Genomic DNA, 23,719 nt, shown 5'->3' with positions numbered 1-23,719 from the left:
GGGCGTAAGGCCGCGGGGCGGGCTCTGCGGGGCCCCAGCCCTGGCCCGGGAGGCTCGGCTTTCCTCCTGCAGCGGCCGGCTGTGCCCCGCGCACCCCGGCCCCCGCTGCCCGCCGGCCGCCGGCCCCGCCCCGCGCCTGGCCTCGCCGGGAGCCTCCCGGGCTCGGGCTCGGGCTCGGGCTCGGGCTCGGGCTCGGGGCCTGTGGCTGCTCCCCGGGCCGCTGGCCGATCGGTAACCTCGTTGGGCCCCAGAGGAGGCAGGCGGCGCCCTGTCCCCCGGCCCAGGCCCGGAGACGAGGGGGCTTAGCGCCGGGCCGAGGTCACACCCCGGGGGCGGGGCGGGGGGAGACGGCCTCGCGGCTTAGCCTGAGCCCCGCTCCCCCCGCTGGGTCACCAGGTGTCCGCGTGTCAAAAACGAGATCTGGGCGGCCCGGTGGCTCAGCGGGTTGGCGCCCTGCGGCCCGGGGCGTGACCCCGGAGGCCCGGGATCGAGTCCCGCGTCGCCTCCCTGCGTGCGGCCTGCTTCTCCCTCTGCCTGGGTCTCTGCCGCTCTCTATCTCATGAATCAGTAAATAAAATCTTAAAAAAAAAAATGCCTTTAGGAAAAATGAGCTCCAATCCCGAGCAGGGCTGTCGCGCGCCCCGGAGCCCCCCCCCCCCCCCCCCGCCTCCCGGGCAGGCCGTGTGCTCGAGGCCGCCGGCTGGGCCCTCGGGCTGCGCACCCGGGGCTGGAGCAGCCAGAGAAGAGGGACGAAGAGCAAAGAGCAAGAGCGAGGACAGGAAATCGGAGGCGGCTCCAAGGTTGGCCGCTGCGCCCGGGCTGCGAGGGGCCACTCGGGGAGGAGCGAAGCCCCCGCGGCCGGGCCTCTGGCCTCCCCTCCGCTGCCGCTGCCGCTGTGGCCGCTGACAGAGCGCAAGGGCCGCCTGGACACTCCCCGCCGGTAGAGGCTCGACCAGCCTTTTAATTTCCTCCCAGCGGGGCCTTGGGCTCCCGCCTCCTGCCCCCCCACACACACCTCCAGCCCCGGAGCTGTCCCCCCACCCCCCATGGTCACCAGGGCGGGAGCAGCAGAAGGCGGAGGGCAAGCTGCAAACCGAGTGCACGCGGCCGATGCTCTAAGAGCCTCGCAGCCGCCCAGGCGCCTCCAGCCCACTTCGCAGCCAGCAGCTCCTCTCCCAAGGTCAGGGGACGGCTCTGAGGTCACACGCCGGAAGTGGCCGAGCTGGGATGTGAACTCAGATGCGTTCCACCCCCACCCCCGTGCTGTCACTGCTGCCCCTCACGGTACCCACTCATTAAATGCTTATGATGTTTAAGTAAATGACAAGTGTTGAAGGTACACTAAAGGTAGGGGGATGATAAGAATAAAGGTTCTAAGGGGCTTCTGGGAGGAGGTGACCCCACCCCTGAGATGGGAACAGAATCCAGTATCAATATATAGAACTTAAAAATATAGGGGCGCCCGGGTGGGGTGAGCAGCTGAGCGTCTGCCTTCAGCCCAGGGCGTGATCCTGGGGTCCCGGGATTGAGTCCTAGTCAGGCTCCCTGCCTACAGCCTGCTTCTCCCTCTGCCTGTGTCTCGGCCTCTGTGTGTCTCATAAATAAATACATAAATCTTAAAAAAAAGAATTTAAAAGAATTTATATTTTATCTTGTTCCCAAAGAGATTTAAAGTGGTCATGAAAGGTTAGACAGAGTGAAGGACTTCATCCCCCCGGTTTGGCTCTGGCTCCAGCCTGCTTCCCCGCCTCCTCCGGGGCTGCTGCTCCAAACGGCCTCCCAGCACTTCAGGCAGACCTAAAAAGTAAAAACCAAAGGAAGCAAAAAACAAAACTGGAGGAGTCTGTGGTGTCGTGGCTAAGACAACTGGGCGATTGCTAGAGTACTAATGAATTAGAGGGAGGACAGAGCCGGGGTAGGGGGGCTGCGGGGCTGCCCGGCTGCCCGGTTCAGCTCTTCCCCCCCCCCCCCCCCCCCCCCCGCAGGTGTTTAACCTCCAGTCCCTCATCTGCGGAGGGGTGTGAGCACAGAACCTCCCCTCCCCCCCCAACCCCACCCCCACAGTGCAGCAGGGAGGTAGCGCAGGCCTGTGGCACACTAAGGCTCACAACTCACAGCCGGTCATTCCTTCTGCCTGTGGGTACTGGGGGGGAAATGTGGATCATAGAAGAGGAAACATTTGTTGTTTTGTTTTATTTTGTTTTGTTTTAGAAGCAGAAACATTTCAACTGAATTCTGAATGGCAGATAGGGACTGGTCCCGCAGGGCAGGAGATCAGGCTGTTCTAGACAAAGGAAACAGCATAAAACACAGACTTTGAAGAACACAATGTTTGGGACCCGGAGCGGTTCTAACCTGGGGAGAAAGAATGGGAGGGGTGGCATGAGCTTAAGGCAGTAAGACTACTAAGCTTGCAACTATTAAGTTAGGGATAAATCTAGCAGCCTCGCATCCTGGAAGGCACAGGGTTTAGACTAGCTCCAGCATTTACTAACTTGGGCAAGTAGTTAACCTCTCTATGCCTTGGTTTCTTTGTCCTACCCACCTCTTAGAGCCAGTTGTGAAGATTGTGAAGTAATGTATGAAAAACACTTGTCATGGTGCCTGACAGTAAATACTTGATTTGTGTTAATTATTTATATTACTATTTATCCTGACTCCTTAGAACTAGAAGGGGCCCTAAAAATTATCTAGTCTGATGCCCTATTTTAGTTGTTTATATTTTAATTTTTTAAAAATATTTTATTTACTTGAGAGAGAGCACAAGAGTATGAGTGGGGGAGAGGAACAGAGGGAGAAGCAGACTCCCCACTGAGCAAGGAGCCTGACCTGGAGCCTGATCCCAGGACTCTGAGATCATGACCTGAGCCGAAGGCAGCTGCTTAACTGACTGAGCCACCCAGGCGCCCCAGTTGTCCTTATTTTATTTATTTTTTATTTTTTTAAAATGTCTTTTTTTTTTAGATTTTATTTTTATTTTTTTTATTTATTCATGATAGACACAGAATGAGAGAGAGGCAGAGACACAGGCAGAGGGAGAAGCAGGCTCCATGCACGGAGTCCAACGTGGGACTTGATCCCAGGTCCCCAGGATCACACCCTGGGGTGCAGGCGGCACTAAACCGCTGCGCCACCAGGGCTGCCCAGTTGTCCTTATTTTAAAGACAGAAAATCCCCATCATCAGATGAATGGATAAAGAAGATGTGATACAAACACACACACACACACACACACACACACACACAGGAATATTACTCAGCCATCAAAAAGAATGAAATCTTAACCATTTGCAACGACATGGGTGGAGCTGGAGTGTATTATGTTAAGTGCAATAAGTCAGTCAGACAAATACCATATGCCTTCACGCATACATGGAATTTAAGAAACAAAACAGATGAACATCATAGGGGAAGGGAAGGAAAAATACAATAAGATGAAAACAGAGAGGGAAGCAAGCCATAGAGACTCTTAACTCTAGGGAGCAACTGAGGGTTGCTGGAGGGACGAGGGTGGGGGGATGGGGTATGGGGGGATGGGGTATCTGGGTGATGGGCATTAAGGAGGCACTTGATATAATGAGCCCTGGGTGTTATATGCAACTGATGAATCTCTAAAGTCTACCCCTAAAACTAATAACATACTATATATTAACTAAATTGAATTTAAATAAAAAATATGAAAAAAACAAAGATGGCAAACCCAAGGCCCAGAGTGAATTATTTATAATTCATATTTATAACCCCCCTCAAAGCAAGTTAGTGGTAGGATGAATCCTACCCAGGCCTCCTGACTCCCAGCCTGCAACACGTGGCTCCCTTACTATTGTCAGGCTGCCTCTGACAGAGTCTCCCTCCCTCTTCAGAGGATTGTCTCCCATCCCTTGTAAATAAATTTCAAGGCATTTGCTTTGTGTTTATCCTATTTCTAGAATACTCTGGCACCTGTATGCAAATTATCCTCAGGGGACTTGTCTGCTATGGTGACTTGGGCCAACTCCCCAAAGAAGGCAGCTATGAAACCAAAGGGAAAGTACAGCCCAGGGTAGGGCAGAGATCCTGGACTGTCTTTCTAGTTAAGTCCTAGAGGTCCTGAGGAGTTTATTCTAATCTCCTATCTGCCATCTGTATTTTAACTCTTTGTTTCTCTGTTTGAAAATGAGTTCATAAGTAAATCTGTGACCAGGCTCCAAGCTGAGATTTTGGGATTTGAAGTCATGTCAAAAGATGCTGTGGAAGGTACAAAGCCTGTGGAATTCACATGAGCTATTCAGCTATGGTGCTGGCTCAAATTCTGGAGAAATGATTCTTACTTCCAGGAAAATGGAAGTACTATAAGGGATTGGAGGGAGAAACACAACTTTTATGAGACAACCAAATGGTTCAGCCCTGCAGAGCTGAAGAGATTTGAGACTCATGAGGTGATGAAGGGGGTAAAGCAAGGCCTCAAACACTTCTTCCATAAACGGCAATTTCATTGACCCTTGACATAAACAGCAGTGTCCCCATCCCCAGGGGCCTCACCATTTAGCACACACTTTCTCACACTTTCTGAATGTCTTCCAGGTGATAGGCCCCATGTTGGGCACCACAAAACCCTCGGTAGCTCCCTGGTCTCTTCAGGACACTGTCCAAGCACCTGGCCTGGCATTCAAGACCTTGATGATCTAGCTAACTCCAGCCTCACTTCCTACTTCCTCCCCTACCTAGTATTTTAAGTACTGTGTTTTAGAGAATCTAAAATGCTATCAATTGTAATTTATATTCTTATTCCAGAGATGTAAAATGTGAAAAAGTGGACATCTTACAATCCTTCTGAATATTTTATACTTCAGTGAAAATGGAATTGCTTATACTCTCCCTAAACGCCATGCTGTATCAGGCTTTACCTTTTCTTTTTTTCTTTTTAACTGTTTCTTATGGAAAATTTCAAACACACACTCAAGTAGGGAGGCTAAATATTACACACACTCTACGCCAGGACACCTGCACCCCAATGTTTATAACAGCAATGTTCACAGCAGCCAAATTGTGGAAGGAGCCTCGGTGTCCATGGAAAGATGAATGGATAAAGAAGACGTGGTCTATGTATACAATGGAATATTCCTCAGCCATTAGAAACGACAAATACCCACCATTTGCTTCAACGTGGATGGAACTGGAGGGTATTATGCTGAGTGAAGTAAGTCAATCGGAGAAGGACAAACATTATATGGTCTCATTCATTTGGGGAATATAAAAAATAGTGAAAGGGAATAAAGGGGAAAGGAGAGAATATGAGTGGGAAATATCAGAGAGGGAGACAAAACATGGAGACTCCTACCTCTGGGAAATGAACAAGGAGTGGTGGAAAGGGAGGTGGGTGGGGGGTTGGGGTGACTGGGTGATGGGCATTGAGGGAGGCACTTGGTGGGGTGAAAACCAGGTGTTATGCTATATGTTGGCAAATTGAACATCAATAAAAATAAATAAATAAATAAGAAATAAATTTAAAAAAACATGCACTCTGTATCTATAACAATTATCAACTTATGGTTTATTCTCCATGTTTTAGCCCTATTTTTTTCTCCTAGGAATATTAATATTAATAGCAACTGCCACTACTTAACTATGAGCTTAATTTTTCTTAATAATAAAAGTAATATATGCTCATTTAAAAAATACCTTAAGATTACATGCAAGCATAAAGAAGAAAACATTACTGATATTTTGATTGGTTTCTTTCCGGTTTCATTTCTATGACTTTTTAACATGTTTGAAGTTGTACGTTCAATTTTTATATCTTGTTTTTTAAAAAAATGTAACTTTATGATGTAAGTATAGCTAATTTTTCTTAATTATAAAAGTAATATATGCTCATTTAAAAAAATACCTTAAGATTACATGCAAGCATAAGGAAGAAAAAATTATTGATATTTTGATTGGTTTATTTCTGGTTTCATTTCTATGACTTTTTAACATGTCAGGACACTGTCCAGGCACCTGGCCTGGCATTCAAGATCTTCAAGACCAAGCCTCCAGTGAGGCTGGAGTTAGCTAGATCATTCAATTTTTCTTGCTTTTTAAAAAAATGTAACTTTATGATGTAAGTATAGCTAATTTTTATGAATATGTTTTTAACGATTTCATTGTACATTATAGGGAGGTTGCACCAAATGCGTTCATTAATTCATGCATTCAACAGTAGTTGTTGCACTTACATGTGTTGGGCACTCTAAATCATGGTAAAAGAATGAGCCACAATCTCTGGCCTCTCAAAGCTTAGTTGTTCTCCATTATTTGCATGTTTAACCACTTTTAAGTTTGGGGCTGTTCTGAATCATGTTACAGTGATCAGTGACCATCCTTGTGTGTAAAACTTTTCCTAGGTTTCAGATTATTTCCTTTAAATAGATTTTCAATAGTGAAATTCCGGTTTTGCTCTATCTTTGCCAGCATGGGATGTTATGTTATTTAATCTTAGCTAATTCAATAGGCAAAAAATGTTATCTCATCATTTCAAATTGCATTTCTCTGATTAGTTATTGAATGATTGTCTATATATTTATTAACCATTTGTTTTCTGCAAATTGTCTGTTCAACAAGGTTCCTATTTTTATCACTGGCAATTTCTCAGTACAAAGTCTGACTCTTATTTCCTTTTACTTGCTGTGACCTGGTATAATCTTATTCCAAGCTTCTCTTTTTCCTCCTGGCCCTCTCCTACCTCACTTCTTCCCCCACCTCTTCCTGTCTGAAGGGGAGTTGGGTGAGTCACCTAAAAGATACAGGAAGAGAAAAATTAAGTGAATTCCTCAGACAGACTTCTTAGAATGCTCTGAATGGTGCTGATGTCAATTTGGAGGCAAAAAGGGGGAGGACAAAATGGGTTGGTAACTCTGATGCTAAATTTGTCCATGCCAAAGCACTAGGGTTTTATGAATGATGGTTCATTCAGCAGGTGTCTTTAAAATACCTGCTATGTGCCCAGATCTGTGCTGGGTATTGTTAAAGGCTTATTAGCTAGAGAAGACACAATGAAATAGGTCATAATTAATAGTCAACTGTATATATTTCAGAGGCATTCAGACCAGTGGAGAGGTTCCCAGATAACTGGAAATTTCCTTCTGAAACTAACTTGGAAGTGAGGAGCCTAAGGGAAGATAAAGAGCCCGTGTAGAAGACAGAGCAGGAGCAGGGGGGGATAAAGGGAACACTTTGGTGAAGCAAGGTTTCATAGACTCAGAGGAAAGGAGGGGGTTCAAGAAGAGGAGTGTTTGTTGGGGGGATGTCATTTGTTTTTTAGGACAACAGAGAGATCATATTATCTACCCTGCTCTCCTTTTTTCATTTCTTTGTTCATTTAGTATTTTTGAATACCTGTCACATGCCAGGCACTGCTTTAGACATTGCTGAAGGTACAGAAATGAAAGACATAGCCCAAACCCACAGTCTAAATGAGGAGATACAGATCGGAATCAAAACAAATCCCTGATGTAAGTGCTGTCATCCATTCATTCAGAAAATATTTATTGAACACCCAAGACATGACAGATATATTGAGGAACAATGAAAGGAAGTTCTTTGATGGTTAGTTTATCTGCTTGAAGTAAAATGTATTGCCTATATCTTCATGGAAATCATGGAAATCAATAATTATATCCCTGAGAGATCTTGAGTTTTGAATTTTTGAGGATTTTGTGTAAGAGACCAATGCCCTAAATAAGAATCCAAGGCACTCGTCTCTGTGGACCTTGACTTCCCACCTATAAGATGAGGGAGTTGACCCATTATGTATGTGACATGGGATTTGTCACATGTGAGGTAACTTCTCCACTAGACTGAGAATTCCCAGAGCAGAGATTACATGGATTTTTTTCACTGGCATAGTGTGGGCTCAATAAAGATTTGTGGAATTGATTATTCTCATAAGCGCCTTCCTGCTCTAATATTCTGTGCTCTTCTGTCACTAAAATAAAGTCCCATGTATATTGTGTGGGAGCCCAGAAGGAATGATGACAAATTTTGATGCTGGATCCCAAAGAACTTTCTGGAGTAGGTGCTCTTTGATCTGGACCTCAAATGTCAGAGAAGATTACAGTGGGCAGGGAAGTGCTGCATAGTCCCAAGTCCTGGATTCCAGTGACCTCTTTCCTGCCCTGAGCTTTCAAGGATCTATCACTTGCTACCTATACATCCTTAGACTTTAATTTTCTCACCTGTAAACCACTAGCGACAGTAATACGTAGTATGCTGGAAAAAAAAAAACATCCTGTGGAGTCCAAATAGTTGGATTTAAGTCCCACCCCAGCCCAGTAGCCATATGACTTTGGTAAGACCTCTCTAGGTCTCAGTTTCCCTACCTGCAAAATAAAGGAGTCAGACTGGATGAGCTAAGATTGATTTCTTCTGGCTCTAAAAAGTCTGCATCCAGGGTTATTGTTAGTATCCAATAAGATGACACAATAAAATGTTTATACACTGTAGGAGCTCTGCAGTGTGGTCTGTACTGCTGAGGACAGATGGGTGTAACACCAAGTTAGCTCCAAGAGATCACTTACCCATTCTTCAGCTCTCTGCTTCTCCCAGGATCCACTGACTCTCCCTGAGAAGCTCTCTACCTCTTGATTTCCTCCCATTCCCAGGGGACATAATGCCTCTGCTCCATGCTGCTGCAAAATACAAAGAGCTTGGCAGCTGTGGGTCAGAGGGTAGGGTGTGGGGAGAGCCAGTCTGGAAGCTGCCTTCTTGGTGCTCAATATTTCTAACTCCCAACATGGCCCAGAGGTAGTAAATTGAAGAGGGAGGAGGGAGGAGTCTGGCTGGGGGGAGAAGGAATGCCACAGGGATGGAGGCCCCAGAAATGACCTCTTAGTAGTTGTGTGACCTTCCAAGTTCTGTCACTGCTCTGGGCTCCCCCCTTTGTCTATGACATAGGAAGGGTCCAGTAAGAGGGGGTGGTTTGTACAATCTCACAGACCCTTTTCTAATCAATCTTGAAGTTCTAAATGAGTTTTCCCTATCCAGCACATGGTCAGCCCTTGAGTTTCATTCAGCAGTCTTCTTTCCTTTTAAAAGATTTTATTTATTTATTCATGAGAGACACACAGAGAGAGGCAGAGACACAGGCAGAGGGAGAAGCAAGCTCCCGGTAGGGAGCCTGATGCAGGACTCGATCCCAGGACCCCGGGATCACGCCCGAGCCAAAGGCAGACATTCAACCACTGAGCCACCCAGGCGTCTTTCATAAGTGCCTACTATATGCCAGGGGATTTAGCTAAATATAAGATGGGGTCTCAAGATGCTCATTATCTGAAAGAGGAGACAGATAAATAAACTAGTAACTATAATAACTGTGATGTGTCCACTGATATAATGCCAAAGCATGAAAGGATAGAGAGGGAAGTTACTTTGTCAGGGGACAGGAGGTAAGGGAAAGCTTCAGAGAGGATGTGACCTTTGAATGAGTTTGTGAATTATAAAGGAGAATTATAAAGGAGAATAGGCCAACATCTGCATATCAGCAAAAGGCCCACAGGTAGTTAGGCAAAACCGGAACTCATGGATTCACTGGAGGTGAGAGAGGGAAGTAACTGAAGGGAAGCCTGAACTAGATCCTGAAGTGTGTTCTACTGAGAAGTTTGGACCTTAGGTGTAAGGCCACAGGAGAGGCCACAGAAGGGATTGAGATCAAGAGGGAAATAATGAGATTTGGATTTTAGACCCATCCGACATTCAGTGTGCTCTATTGAAAATGTTGCAGACACCCAATAAATTCATCCTTTCAACAAGTATTTGTTGGAAATCTTCCCCCCGCCCCCCTTATGTGCTAGTGCTATGCCAGGCACCAAGACACAATAGTAAGCAAAACCAGACATCCTGTTCTTGTGGCACTTGCAGTTTGGCCGGGGAGACAGACTTTAATCAAATAATTACACAAATAAATACAAAATTACAGTGGGAATGAGAGCTACAAAGGAGAAGTACATGGTGCCAGGACAGCATGTAATTGGAGCATTTGACTTTGCCAGGATGGTCAGGGCAGCTTCTCTGCTGAGCTGAGCTTCAAAGCAAGAGTGTTGCCTCAAGAAAAGGCACAGGCAGGCTCTATGGTAACAGCCTCCCAGGCCTCAGAACCCCATCCAGTGCAGGTTTACTTTCTGGGGTGAGTTTCAAGCAAGTATTGTGTTGTACCCCACCTTTGGTCTTCAGGACCTAGTCAACACTACCAGACCCAGGGATCCCTGGGTGGCGCAGTGGTTTGGCGCCTGCCTTTGGCCCAGGGCGCGATCCTGGAGACCCGGGATCGAATCCCACATCAGGCTCCCGGTGCATGGAGCCTGCTTCTCCCTCTGCCTGTGTCTCTGCCTCTCTCTTTCTCTCTGTGACTATCATAAATAAATAAATAAATAAATAAACACTACCAGACCCAGTGCAGCCTTGAAAGAAAAGAAAGACAAAAGAGGAAAACCCGTTAGGCATTTTAGATATTCCAAGGTAGCAGTGCCATTCCCCAGAGTACTCAGCATCTTACTTCCTGTAGTTGTTCCTCCCGGATACAGTTTCAAGTTCCCATCACTGTACTGGTCATTGGGCTAATTGTCCAGGTCCCTGTGACAGGTGATTTAAAACAGAGATGTAGCAAAGAGCTGTGGTCCCTTGGAGCCAAAAGACCCGGTTTTATTTAAGCCCCTTTCCATCGTCCACTGTCTTTCGCCTCCGCAAGCTTCAGTTGCCTCTGTTGTGGAATGGGGAGTTGGTTCTTCTCTCATAGGATTTCTTTGGAAATTAACTGAGATAATAAGAACAAACTTTATAACCTCTAAGAGCTAAACAAACATAGAGTTTAAATATTTGGAAGGCTGCCACATGAGTAAAAAATTAGATTTATTCTTTGTGTCTCCAGAGAACAGAATTAAATCAATGGATAGAAATTACCACATGCAGATTTCAGCTCAACAGAAGGAAGAAATGTTCTAATAATCAAAAACTGTCCATCAGTGGAATGGCTGCCTTTTAAGGTTTTGGGAAGCCAACATTAGAAACAATATGGTGCCTGGGTGGCTCAGTCAGTTAAGCAGCTGCCCTCAGCTCGAGTCATGATCTCAGGGTCTTGCCATCTAGTACCCCGTCGGGCTCCCTGCTCATCAGGGGTCGGCTTCTCCCTCTGCCCCTACCCCCACTTGTGCATGCATGCACTCTCTCTCTCAAGTAAATAAATAAAAATCTGATTAAAAAAAAAAAGAAGAAAAGAAAAAGAAACACCCAATACAAGTGTGCTATGGAGTTTGAGGGTGCTATGAGTGCGAGGGTAAATTGAATAACTTTTCTTTTTTAAAATATTTTATTTATTTATTCATGAGAGACACAGAGACACAGGCAGAGGGAGAAGCAGGCTCCATGCAGGCAGCCCAATGTGGGACTTGATCCAGGGACCCCAGGATCATGACCTGAGCCAAAGGCAGATGCTGGACCGCTGAGCCATCCAGGCATCTCTAAATTGAATAACTTTTAAGATTTCCTTTTAACTTTAGAATTCAACAATCTGGTAGTTAAGACAAATGGAGGAACTGAGAGAGGGCATATGTGGCAGAGAGTAGCATGAACAGAAATATGGAGCAGAAGTGAGTGTGGCATGTGTGGGCGACCATGAGGAAACTCTAGAAAGAAATGAAGGATCTGTGTTGGGTTGATGATTCAGTGGAAGATGAAGAAGATAACTAATATTGGTCAAGCACCTGTGTGCCAGACACATGTGATTGTGTTTAAACTCTGTGGGTAATATACGGCCTTACCCTCTGGTGAAGCAGAGATTGTTTACCCCAGGAAGGCTTAGAGGACCTCCTATCTGAGGGCAGGGGGGCTGTAGGCTGTGGAGTGGGCTGCGTTCTGCCCTGGGGGTGGAAGGGGATCAAGAGTACATATAGTCTGGTTGGGCTATAGGTTGTACTGAAAATGCACAGGCTGTGGTCAAAAGACAGAATTTGAATCTTGACTCTGTCTCCTTATATCTTGTGACTCTAGCAATTTATTTAATCTCTGAGATCCTCAGTTAATTTATATATAAAATGGAGACTCAAACTTGTTCTACTTTAGGCTGCTGTAACAATTAAGAGAAATGATGCGGAGTAAAAGGCACCCCGGGAAGAGCATAGGCTTTGGAATCAGACAGATCCAAGTTTGAATCTCAGTGTGCCATGAACTGGTTGCAAGATCTTAGGCAAATTATTTAACTTTTTCTTCTCTGTAAATAGAGATAACAGTATTTCAAGGCTGTTTGATAATTAAGTAAAGTAGGAAAGGTGCTTAGCATGGGGCCTGGCATATTACAATGCTCAATAAAATAAAACTAGCAGTTTTATTTTGTTACTGTAAATAATAAGATCCCATTTATGAAGCATTTTTCAAAATATCCAGCACATAGTAGGTGTTCAGTTGATGTTAGCTTCTTTCCGCCTTGCTTGTGTGCCTGCTGCCACATGGGGCTGCTGGAGGCTGGGGCAGTGGCTTCTCACCCTGGTGTCTAGTCTTTGTCATAATGCTCTGCCTGTAGAAAGAGCTCAATGAATGCCTGGTTCACAGAAGTGAATTGATTACTCTTGATGACATGGTCTCCTTCATCAAGTAGCCAGTGACTCATGCCTCTTTCTTTCTCCTCCTTCCTGTCTCCTCTTTGGTTCTATTTCTGACTCTCATCAGTAGGAGGGGAATCTATGTTTGTCAAAGTGATTTTTAAAAATAAAAATAAAAGACAGAGGGAGAGAGAGGGAGCTTCAGGAGCAATTCTCTGGGCTATTTTCCATTGAGCACAGGACAGTGAGAGCTGGATTGTTGTGGTTTCCAACTTTGTTTTTCTTCAAGTGAAATAACCATAATGACACTATCAATAGTAGTAGCAGGAACTACTATGACCTTTCTGAGCACCTACTGTGTGCATGGCACTGTGCCAAGCTCTACAAATACATGATCTGTATTCATCATACATAAAGCACTTCAAGGATGGTATTATTATCGTCACTACTTTATAAATGAGAAAATGAAGGCTTAGAAGAGTTAGGTAATAATGAAAATGATATGTACTCCCATATTTACATACCAGTTATGAGCTAGACATTTTTAAAAATCTTATTTAATTGCAAACAGCATTATTATTTCTATTCTAGATGTGGGGAAACTGAGTGTCAGAGAGATGAAAAAAAAAAAAAATACAAGCTTTCCAAAATCACACAACTGATGAATCGCAGAGCTGGGAGTCAGACCAAGCCCTGCTCAACTTTTATACTCATCTCTTTCCATCAGGCCATTTGCTACTCTTTGAGGGAAGCATCATATTAAGACTCTGGCTGGAGGCAGCCCTGGGCATGTTTGAATGAGTGGGAAGTGACACATAGCATGAAACTCATCTACTCCAGCTGGGCAGACCCTGGGAAGCTGGCCCTGTGCCTGGGGCTAACTCTGGAAGTACAGAAATAATAATTCTGATTCTTTTATGGCACTTACTATGTACTAGGGACTGTTCCAAGCATTTTAGAATTAATACCTTTCTTATTCTTCACAATAAGTAGATATTGCTATTATTCCCATTTTATAGATGACGAGACTAAGGCTCAAAAAGGCAAATTGCCCAAGGAGGGGATTACACAAGAGCATAAATACCAGGAGACAGTGATCGTTGGGAAGCATTTTAGAGGCTGCCGACCATGGCTACATTGTAAGCGAAGCAGTAGAACAGAGATTCACACCCAGGAGTCTAACTCCAGAGACCATGCTCTCAACCTCAAAACTATGTGGCATTTTTGTTTAGCAAGTGGTGATTGAATCTCTATGGAATGCACAGCCCTGTGCTAAGCACTAGGAGCACAGAGATGAAACTGGTTCCATTTCCAAGCTCATTTGTTATTCCACACTAGCTTTTATTTTATTTTACTTTATTGTTTTATTTTATATAATCTCTACACCCACTGTGGGGCTTAGCTGGACATCAATTGGGTGACAAGACTTTTCTGTCAAAGAGCTGGGGCACAGGGCCAGGCTCCAGTCAGAGCTGGGAAAATGGTACAACACAGATGGAGTGAGAAGGGTTGAGACCCAATAGCAGTGAAGCTGTTCAAAAATCATGCCTGGGCCTCAGAATCACTAGTCTGAATGGGACAAAACCCTATGGGACAAGATTCGTGTGGAAAGAGTCGCATCTGTGGTGTTGACTCCAAGGAGCTCAGAAAGTTGAGGCAAGGGTGTGTGGGGGTGGGGTGGATCAAATTCTGCTGAAGTGTTTCATAGATACACACAAACCTTCTGCATTGATAGTGCAAACTGATGATTTCTCTCAGTAGTGCCTAAAATTCCCAGTGTTACATGTTCACTCATTCGTCCATCTCTTCATTTATTCATTAATTCATTCATCCATTCACTGATTTATAAACTGGAGAAAATTGTATTTGCCAGAACTCTTAGGGAGAAGTACTGTATGTGGTTAGGAGGACTATTCTGATAAGCTGCTTGAGGTGTAAGGGTATAAGGAGTAAGACACCCAAAAACCATGCTCAACAAAAGGAGATGGAGATTTATACGCTCCCCAAGGGTTGTGGGGGTAGTAAGTACAGATTTTGTTTTGCTGAGTCAGATTGTGCAAGTCTGGCCAGAGCTGAATTGCTGAGGATATGGAGAAAATGAGCCCTGCCAGGAACATAACTCTTATCTTCGATTTCTCATCTCTTTGGCTCTAATCCAATACCATGCCCTACAACTCATCTCTTAAATACCTCTTGAATCTGTTTCTACTCTATTCTCATTGCTACTGTTCAAATCCTCATTGGAATTCACTTGAACCACTGCAAAGATCTTCTAAGTAGCTTACTTCCTCCCCTCTTTTCCTCCAGTCCATTCTCCACATCAAGCCAGAGTGATCTTTCTAAATAAAGTTCAGATCTAATTATGATAATTCCCTGCCTCAAAATCTTTTATTTTAAAAGATAAAGTCCCATAGGCACTGGAGTGGTTCAGTTGGCTGAGTGTCTGACTCTTGATCTCAGCTCAGGTCTTGATCTCAAGGTCATGAGTTTGAGCCTCACATTGGGCTCTGCACTGGACATGCAACCTGAAAGAAAGAAAAAAAAAAAAAGAGGTAAAGTCCAAATCCCATAGTACAACATTAAAGCTCTCTCTAGCTTCAGCACCAACCAATTTTCCATTTCCTACCATTCCTTAAGTTCTTTTGGAGTACTCAATGGCAAAAACTCTTCCTTCTGCCAAAATACTTCTCCTTCACTTCTCTGCTTAGAAAATTTTCCTTTAGAAAAGTCCTTGTTGTCCTCCTACTGTTATCAAATAAGCACATCTTTCGGGGCAATGCTTCTGGATTTGGTACAGATTCCATTAGTGGGAGCTTCATTGTCTACCACATTTATGATTCTCCTCCTGGGCATATTATGAGATTGCATTTTCTTGGATGTGAGTGTGTAACTTGCTTTAGCTAGTGAAATGAGAGAAGTGGAAGTTTTAAGAGCCAACACATGACTCACACACTTTTTCTCTCTGGTTGTTGCCGTGTCAGTCTTTATCTTGGAATAAGAAAGACAAAAAGCAGAGCATCCAGCCAACCCTTAGTGGATATGTAGCAATAGTAAAAAATAAAACCTTGTTTAAGCTGCTGAGATTTGAGGATTGCTTTGTTATTGAATAACTCAGTATTTCCTAACTGACAACACTCTCTCTCTGCTTTGACATCTTCTATAATTACCAAAACCACATATTTCTATCTTACCTGACTTGTGTGACACGTTTTCTTTATACTGATTATCTGGAACTAATGGAACTAGTGACATATTGCCACATACTGCTAATTATCAGTCTACTGGTATGTCTTAGTACCTCTGCACTTTTACTGAGGATCCTTGAGGGCAGGGATTGTGCTTGGTCCATTTTTATATCACACAAAACATGGTTCATGGCTAACGTATAAATTGTCATGAGTGTAGGAGCCAGACTTACTTTGAATTGCAATTCTGACACTTAGTGACCATCTCTCTGAGCCTCAATTTCCTCACCTGGAGTAAAATGGAGTAACCATATATGCCCTACAGGTTTTTTCTGAAGTGTGTGCATAACAAGTGCAACATATGTACAAATAATGGCATGGTGTAGTTATCATTGTTTCCTTATTTGTTTTTATTATCATTATAGATTGTGTTCAAGAAATACTTGTGCATACGTCTTTCATTGGTTGAGGTTTAGTGGTATATGCATTGGACTTGGAATCAGAAGTCCTAGATTTAAAGCATAGCTTTTGTCACCAGTTTTGTGACCTTGGGAAAGTCACTTACCCTGGCTGCATTTTTGCATTCTCAACTATAAAATGCAAATGCTAATAATACTGATTATCACAGGATTTTCATAAAATTTAAATAAGTTAATACATGGGGAAATGTTTTATACATGCTCAAGTACCATCATTCTAAAATTGTAACAAAACAGAGAAGATTGGCTGGTCCCGCACCTAAGGACTGTGTGGACATTTGTGAAGCATCCCAATGTGTTCCAATAACACTTAGCTGTTGGTCTTGTTTTTGCTTGTTTTGCTTACAGTCTTTCCAACTAGACTGTGATCTGCTTAAAATAAAGAATTGTGTTGGTTACTTTTCTGTTTGTTTCAAGTTTTTATTTGAAGTCCAGTTAACATATAATGTAATATTAGTTTCAGGAGTAGAATTTAAGAGATTCATCACTTCCATGCAATACCCAGTGCTCCCCACAAGTGTCTCCCTTTATACCCATCACCCATCTAGCCTATCCGCTGCCAGCAACCCTCAATGTGTTCTCAAGAGTTAAGAGTTTGTTTTACAGTTTGCTTCTTTTTCTCTCAATCTCTTTTCTTATGCCTATTTTATTTATTATTTTTTCTTTTTTAAAATTTAAATTCGATTTCCCAACATATAGTATACCATCCAGTGCTCATCCCATCAAGTGCCCTCCTTAGTGCCCGTCACCTACTTACCCCATCTCCCACCCGCCTCCCCCCATCCCCTCACCCTCCTCCCCTTCCACAGCCCTTTGTTTGTTTCCCAGAGTTAGGATCTCTCATGATTTGTCTTCCTCTCTAATTTCTCCCACTCAGTTTCCCTCCTTTCCCTTATGGTCCCTTTCACTATTTCTTTTTTTTTTTTTTTAAATCTAGTTTTTATAAGCAAGGAATTTGAAGTCCTCCACCCATCATGTCCTGGGAATTCTTGGTTTTCTGCACGTCTCTTCCTCAGTGGCTGCTTAAGATTCTTTAGTTGATCAGAGTGGCTTTATTTATTTATGATAGTCACACAGAGAGACAGAGACACAGGCAGAGGGAGAAGCAGGCTCCATGCACCGGGAGCCCGACGTGGGACTCGATCCCGGGTCCCCAGGATCGCGCCCTGGGCCAAAGGCAGACGCTAAACCGCTGCGCCACCCAGGGATCCCCCTTTCACTATTTCTTATATTCCACATATGAGTGAAACCATATGGTGATTGTCCTTCTCCGATTGACTTACTTCACTCAGCATTATACCTTCCAGTTCCATTCATGTCGAAGCAAATGGTGGGTGTTCATCCTCTCTGATGGCTTTTAGTGATATTCCACTATATACATAGACCACATCTTCTCTATCCATTCATCTGTCCGTGGACACCGAGGCTTCTACAGTTTGGCTATTGTGGACATTGCTGCTGTGAACATTGGGGTGCAGGTGCCCCAACGTTTCACTACATCTGTATCTTTGGGATAAATATGCAGTGGTGCAATTGCTGGGTCATAGGGTATCTCTATTTTTAACTTCTTGAAGAACCTCCACACTGTTCTCCAGAGTGACTACACCATCTTATGTTCCCACCATGGGTTGGTTACTTTTTAAGCAAAATATTTATTTCTCCTTATATAAGAGCAATATGTGCTTATTTTAGAGAAAATAAAAATGCAAGAAAAAAAATTAAAATCCCTGTAATTCTTAACCCTTATACAGAGATAGTCACTATTAATCTTTTGATGTGCTTCTTTCCAGTTTTCTTCTCTGAATTTATAGTTACAAAACTGATATTATATCACATATACAAGCATGTCCCATGTCCCAGCAAATATTTTTGTGCATAGGTCTGATTTTCTAATTTTGTAGCAAAAATTTTGAGGAGGAAAATTTCTGGGTCAAGAGTGAAAATATTTTTAAATGTCTTGAGACTTCGAAATTGATTTTTCAGAAAGACTTAACCAAGTTTCCACAAGCAAGGTGTGAGGTTGCACATCACACATTACATTACATTTTCATCTATAATGGGAATTATAATTAAATAGTTAAAATCTTTTTACATAATAATTATTCATTTGCCTTTTTTCCTGTGAATCGTTTGTTCCTCTTGCTCATTTTTCTGTTGGAATTTCAATTATTTTCTTTCTTTCCTTTTTTTTTCATAAGTTAACTCTGCCCCCCTCAACATGGGACTTGAACTCATAACCCCAAGATCAAGAGTCATCTGCTCTAGTGACTGAGCCAGCCAGGTGCCCCTCAGTTATTTTCTTATTAATTTTTATGAAGTTTTCTTTATTTTTAAAAAATATTTTTATTTATTTACTTGAGAGAGAGCAAGAGAGCATGGGGGGAGGGAGGAGCAGAAGAAGAAGAGAAGCAGGCTTCCTAATGAACAGGGAGTCTGACCTGGGGCTTGATCGCAGGACCCAGGCAGGGATCATGACCTGAGCTGAAGGCAGATGCTTAATCAACTGAGGCAACTAAGGTACCTCAATTTTTATGAGTTTCTTTTTTTTAAGATTTTATTTATTTATTCATGAGAGACACACACAGAGAGAGGCAGAGACACAGGCAGAGGGAGAAGCAGGCACCCTGAGGGGAGCCGATGTGGGACTCAATCCCAGGACCCTGGGATCACGCCCTGAGCCGAAGGCAGATGCTCACCACTGGGCCGCTCAGGTGCCCCCTTTATGAGGTTTTAAAAATCGTTTTATTCCACTTACCAAGTACAGTACAAGACACATAATAGGTGATCCTTAAATACACTTTGGGTTAGTTGTTAATTAGTCTAAGGATTTCTTGGAACAAAAGCAGACTTTCTAGGAAGCTAACTCTTTCCTTTTCCTACCCAGGACACAGCTGGACAAGAGCGGTACCGGACCATCACCACAGCCTATTACCGTGGGGCCATGGGCTTCATTCTGATGTATGACATTACCAATGAGGATTCCTTCAATGCTGTCCAAGATTGGTATGAGATTCATTCACCTTGTTCATTCATTCTTCATCAAACTGTCTAGGAAAACCTACTGTGTGAGTGAATCCACATACAACTTCCCCATGAAGTTTATCCCTAGGATGGGGTTCAAGAGCACATTTATTCAGGACACCTAGGTGGCTAAGTGGTTGAGCGTCTCCCTTTGGCTCAGGTCATGATCCCAGAGTCCCGGGATTGAGTCCCACATCGGGCTCCCCAGGGGGAGCGTGCTTCTCCCTCTGCCTGTGTCTCTGCCTCTGTCTCTGTGTCTCTCATGAATAAATAAATAAAATATATTTTTTTAATATTTTATTTATTTACTCATGAGAGACAGAGAAGGGCGGGGGGCAGAGACATCAGCAGAGGGAGAAGCAGGCTCCACGCAGGGAGCCCGATGTGGGACTGGATCCCGGGACTCCAGGATCACACCGTGGGCCGAAGGCAGGCGCCAAACCAAATCACCCAGGCTGCCCTAAAATCTTTTTTTAAGCACATCCATTCAAAGTTTGTAAAGATCCACTATACAATGGAACTAAGCACAGCTCCTGAGGCACAACCTCTGAGTAACTTACATCTTTCTTCCGGGAGCATAACTCACAGGGAGAAGGGAGCATGAGGGGAGGATAGGTAAGAGGAACAGTCCGGGATTCTTGCCCCTAATCAGTGAAAAGGATGAGGATGGGAAAAGTTGGAGCATCTGTTGCCATGGGTCTTCTTTGGAGCCAGAGAGGCTGAGCAGGCGCGGGGTGCTGCAGCAGTGCTGGCCAGCGCCAAGCTGATCTGCTCCCCTTTGCATAATAGTCACCCTTTGAGGACTTCCCTTCTCCGACAGAACAGGTGCTGCAGTATGTGAAGTACTGTTGGGGCCTTGTAGCCTTGAGCTGAGGGTGACTTTGCAGAGTGTCCCGGGTGCCAATCATATGTCTATCATTCGTTCTCCTTCTCAGCCTGACGGTCATTCTCCCCTCCCTCCTTTCTCTCTCTCTTCCCTTTTAACAAGTACTATCTTCCTTTTTCTTTTTTCCTTTTTTCTCTTCCCTTTTCTCTTCCTTTTCCCCTTTCTTATTTCCTCTCTTCTCTTCAATCATGCTCTGTCTCCCTCCTCCTCCTTCCCTCCCTCTCCATCTTTCCCCCCACCTCCTACCATGGAGTGACAAGCTCTTTCTTTAAGTGTCTCCACACTGCTCATTCTCTGTTGGCTTTGACTTTCTTCCCTTTCACCAAATCAGTCCCTGTTCATTCTGTCTCAGGAACACAGTGATTTTAACACCTGGTGACGATTCCTCCAAGAATAACCTGAGTTGCTAATCTGGAAGCTGAGAGTGGATGGGGGTGGGAAGAAGGAGGAAGATGACAGGAAGAGGACACATGGAGAGTTGGCTCTAGTTCCCTGCCTTGAGGCTGAAGATTGAGTGTCTATTCTTCCAAGCCCTAGCCTTTCAGTTTTGCCTCTGAGCAACTTGGTCCTAGACTAGCCTCCACCCACCATCTGAGCCCCAGTGCTCAGCACCTGGCAGCCCACAACAAATGTGGCTGAGTGAATTACGTAGCTTGAGGCAATGGTTTCTCACACTTAAAGAGAAAATTAGTGGTGGGATCAGCTTTAGGAGCAGAGTTGGTAATCCGTCCAGGTTGTATTTAGGGTTGAATTAAATTGAGTGTCAGTGTCAGGATAGGGTCACATTTAAGATCTGCTACAGGATTAATCATTTGCTGGCCTATTCATTCATCAGACATTTGTGGACACCTTCTCTGCTCTGTGCTCTGTGCTGGGGACAGGCACTCCAAAGATAAATGAGACTATCCCTGCCTTCAAGGAGAGACTTATAAATTCAGCCAAATGTAACAGGTGCTGCAGTAAAGGTGTAGGGAACCAAAAGGAGAAATAATCATTTCTATCTGTTGGAGTGGTTAGAGACAGAGTTAGGCCCATCCCCACAAAGAGATAGATCCACAATATCAGGGTCCTGTTTTATTCCTTATGTTAAAAATTTTGTTTCTTATTATATAAGTAGCATATGTTCAGTTTTAAAACTTGAAAAATACAGAAAAGTATTTTTTCAAGGATTTTTATTTATTTATTTGAGGGGGTGAGGAGAGCAGAGAGAGAGAGGGACAAGCAGACTCTGATTCCGTGACCTGAGATCATGACCTGAGCCGAAATCAAGAGTGAGTCACCTAACCAGCTGAGCCACCCCGGCACTCCTACAGAAAAGTATTTTTTAAAAGTTTCATAACCCATCCTATATAAAGGAAATCACTGCTGATATTTTGGTTTCTACAAATAATCATCTGAGACCTTAATGAATGTTTATAAGTCATGGAAGAGGAAGGAGAGACTAGCTGGGCCTGAGAAAGCCTGAGAAGGCTTCCCCCAAGGAATTATGGGATCAGCTCTGGGAATAAGTTAGTGTGGGGAAGGGACTCCCAGTATAGGCAGAGGCACAAGCCATGGAAGAGCATTGCAGCATGGGTGGGAAGTGGGAGGAAGTGTGATGAAGCTGCAGAGACAGGATGTGAATGGTCTTGAACACCTTAGGTCTTGAACACTTCATCACTCAGCTAGTCAGGAGGGCTATAGATGAGTCCTTTTAAGAAAGGACTTAAAGTGGTCAGATAGATGTTTTAGAAAGAGCTTTCCAGGGATCCCTGGGTGGCGCAGCGGTTTAGCACCTGCCTTTGGCCCAGGGCGCGATCCTGGAGACCCAGGATCGAATCCCACGTCGGGCTCCCGGTGCATGGAGCCTGCTTCTCCCTTTGCCTATGTCTCTGCCTCTCTCAATCTCTCTCTCTCTCTCTCTCTCTCTCTGTGACTATCATAAATAAAAATTAAAAAAGAAAGAAAGAAAGAAAGAGCTTTCCGCCCAGTGAGGAGAGAGGAGGGCTGGGTGAGGTGTGCAAGCAGGGCTTACGGGTCAGCACCTGTTGCAGCCAGCCGGGGCAGGTATCTATGTGTCCTCAGCTGAGTTCATTGACATAATATGGATGTAGTTCGCTCCCTGGAAGGGAAATGATGTCTTCGACTTTCACAGAGTCCTTGCCAGCATGCAGGATGTCATTAACACAGTCCTCTCTCTGTCTCTCTTTAGGGCTACTCAGATCAAGACCTACTCCTGGGACAATGCACAGGTTATCCTGGTTGGGAACAAGTGTGACATGGAGGAAGAGAGGGTTGTTCCCACTGAGAAGGGGCAGCTCCTTGCAGAACAGCTTGGTATGGGCACAACATATGTGTGTGTGCATGTTTACATGGGAGTGGGACAATAAGGGGGTGCTGCGATTGTGGATGATGTGCATGTGTGCTCTGTGTACGTGTTTTATATTTGTGCAATGTGCATATAAGCTTTTTGCTCTTTTAGGTTATGTTATTTATGATGTGTATATTTTGTTACATTGAATTAATAAGTACAATTTAAATTTATGAACTCTTCTTCACCAGTTCCTTCCACAAAGGTTTTGAGGTGTCCCATAAAAATCATCATAGTACATCAATAAAAAAATAAGAAAATTGGAGAAAAGGGAAAGCAGAAGGAGGAGGAACTTAAGAGGAAGAGGAAGAGGGTGAGATAAATGTATATATTTTAAGTTCCCAGGCATGTGTGAGAACTGGACCAAAATACTGGCTTTTGAGCTTCCTATCAGCCATGCAAAGAGAGAAACATAGTCAATTACAGAGTCCTTAACATAAAAACAAACCCATTGTTCAGAGAAGCACTTCTTTTCATTGGCAACTGTAGAGCAGACTCTATATGTTGGGTGTGACTGTGTCCTTAATATCAAACCTCCTTACAGTGATCACAACATTGTGTCTTAGAATTTCTCAATGTAAACTGATGTTTCTTTACCAAAACACAATCACAACAAAAGTAATTGTATGAAGGGATGAAACAATGTGGTTTAAGTATGCAGCTCAGTGATGCTCTGACTTTTTCCAAAGTTAAAGTGCCTTTATCTTTGTGCTCCACCAAGACCCAGGCACTTCAGGTGTGTCTCAGTGGCCCCACAGCAGAACGCCTACCAATACTTGCTTCAAAGAGCAGCTTCTTTCTTCCCTTCCCTTCCCTTCCTTATATTTTATTTATTTATTTGACAGAAAGAAAAAGAGAGAGCACAAGCAGGGGGAGGGGCAGAGGGAGAAGCAGGCTCCCCTATGAGCAGGGAGCCCGAAATGGGGCTTCATCCCAGGACCCCAGGATCACGACCTGAGCCAAAGGCAGAGGCTTAACGGACTGAGCCACCCAGGTGTCCTGTTTTCTTGTCTTCTCTTGTCTTTTCTATATTGAGGTTCAATGTAGGATCACCTTGGAGAAAACTTCCCCTAGAAGAAAGGATATATTGCTTAACTTTTAGCCAATCTCTCTAAATATGTCTTACAACCTAGGTATTGTAAATATTGAGGAGTAGGGAGTTTAAAGGTATTCTCTGATGGTCTCTGAAGTATAGATATTTGGGCTTGTGGGCAGTAAACTGTATAATAGACAAATGTGAGTTGTGTGTG

At 44.0% G+C, this 23,719-nt stretch overlaps 1 protein-coding gene across 1 annotated transcript in view; it reads left to right on the top strand.

Moving 5' to 3' along the window:
- Positions 1-23,719, top strand: part of RAB3B (RAB3B, member RAS oncogene family) — a 62,648-nt gene that overhangs the window by 26,451 nt on the left and 12,478 nt on the right. The window contains exons 3-4 of the mRNA XM_041737864.1: positions 19,097-19,215; positions 22,311-22,435. Coding sequence (XP_041593798.1) covers positions 19,097-19,215; positions 22,311-22,435 — 244 coding nt within the window. The remainder of the gene's footprint in view (positions 1-19,096; positions 19,216-22,310; positions 22,436-23,719) is intronic.

The sequence above is a fragment of the Vulpes lagopus genome, chromosome 23 (assembly GCF_018345385.1).
Source record: "Vulpes lagopus strain Blue_001 chromosome 23, ASM1834538v1, whole genome shotgun sequence".
NCBI lineage: Eukaryota > Metazoa > Chordata > Mammalia > Carnivora > Canidae > Vulpes > Vulpes lagopus.
Note: the sequence above shows the minus strand (reverse complement) of the source record. Positions and strands in the feature narration are given on the sequence as shown.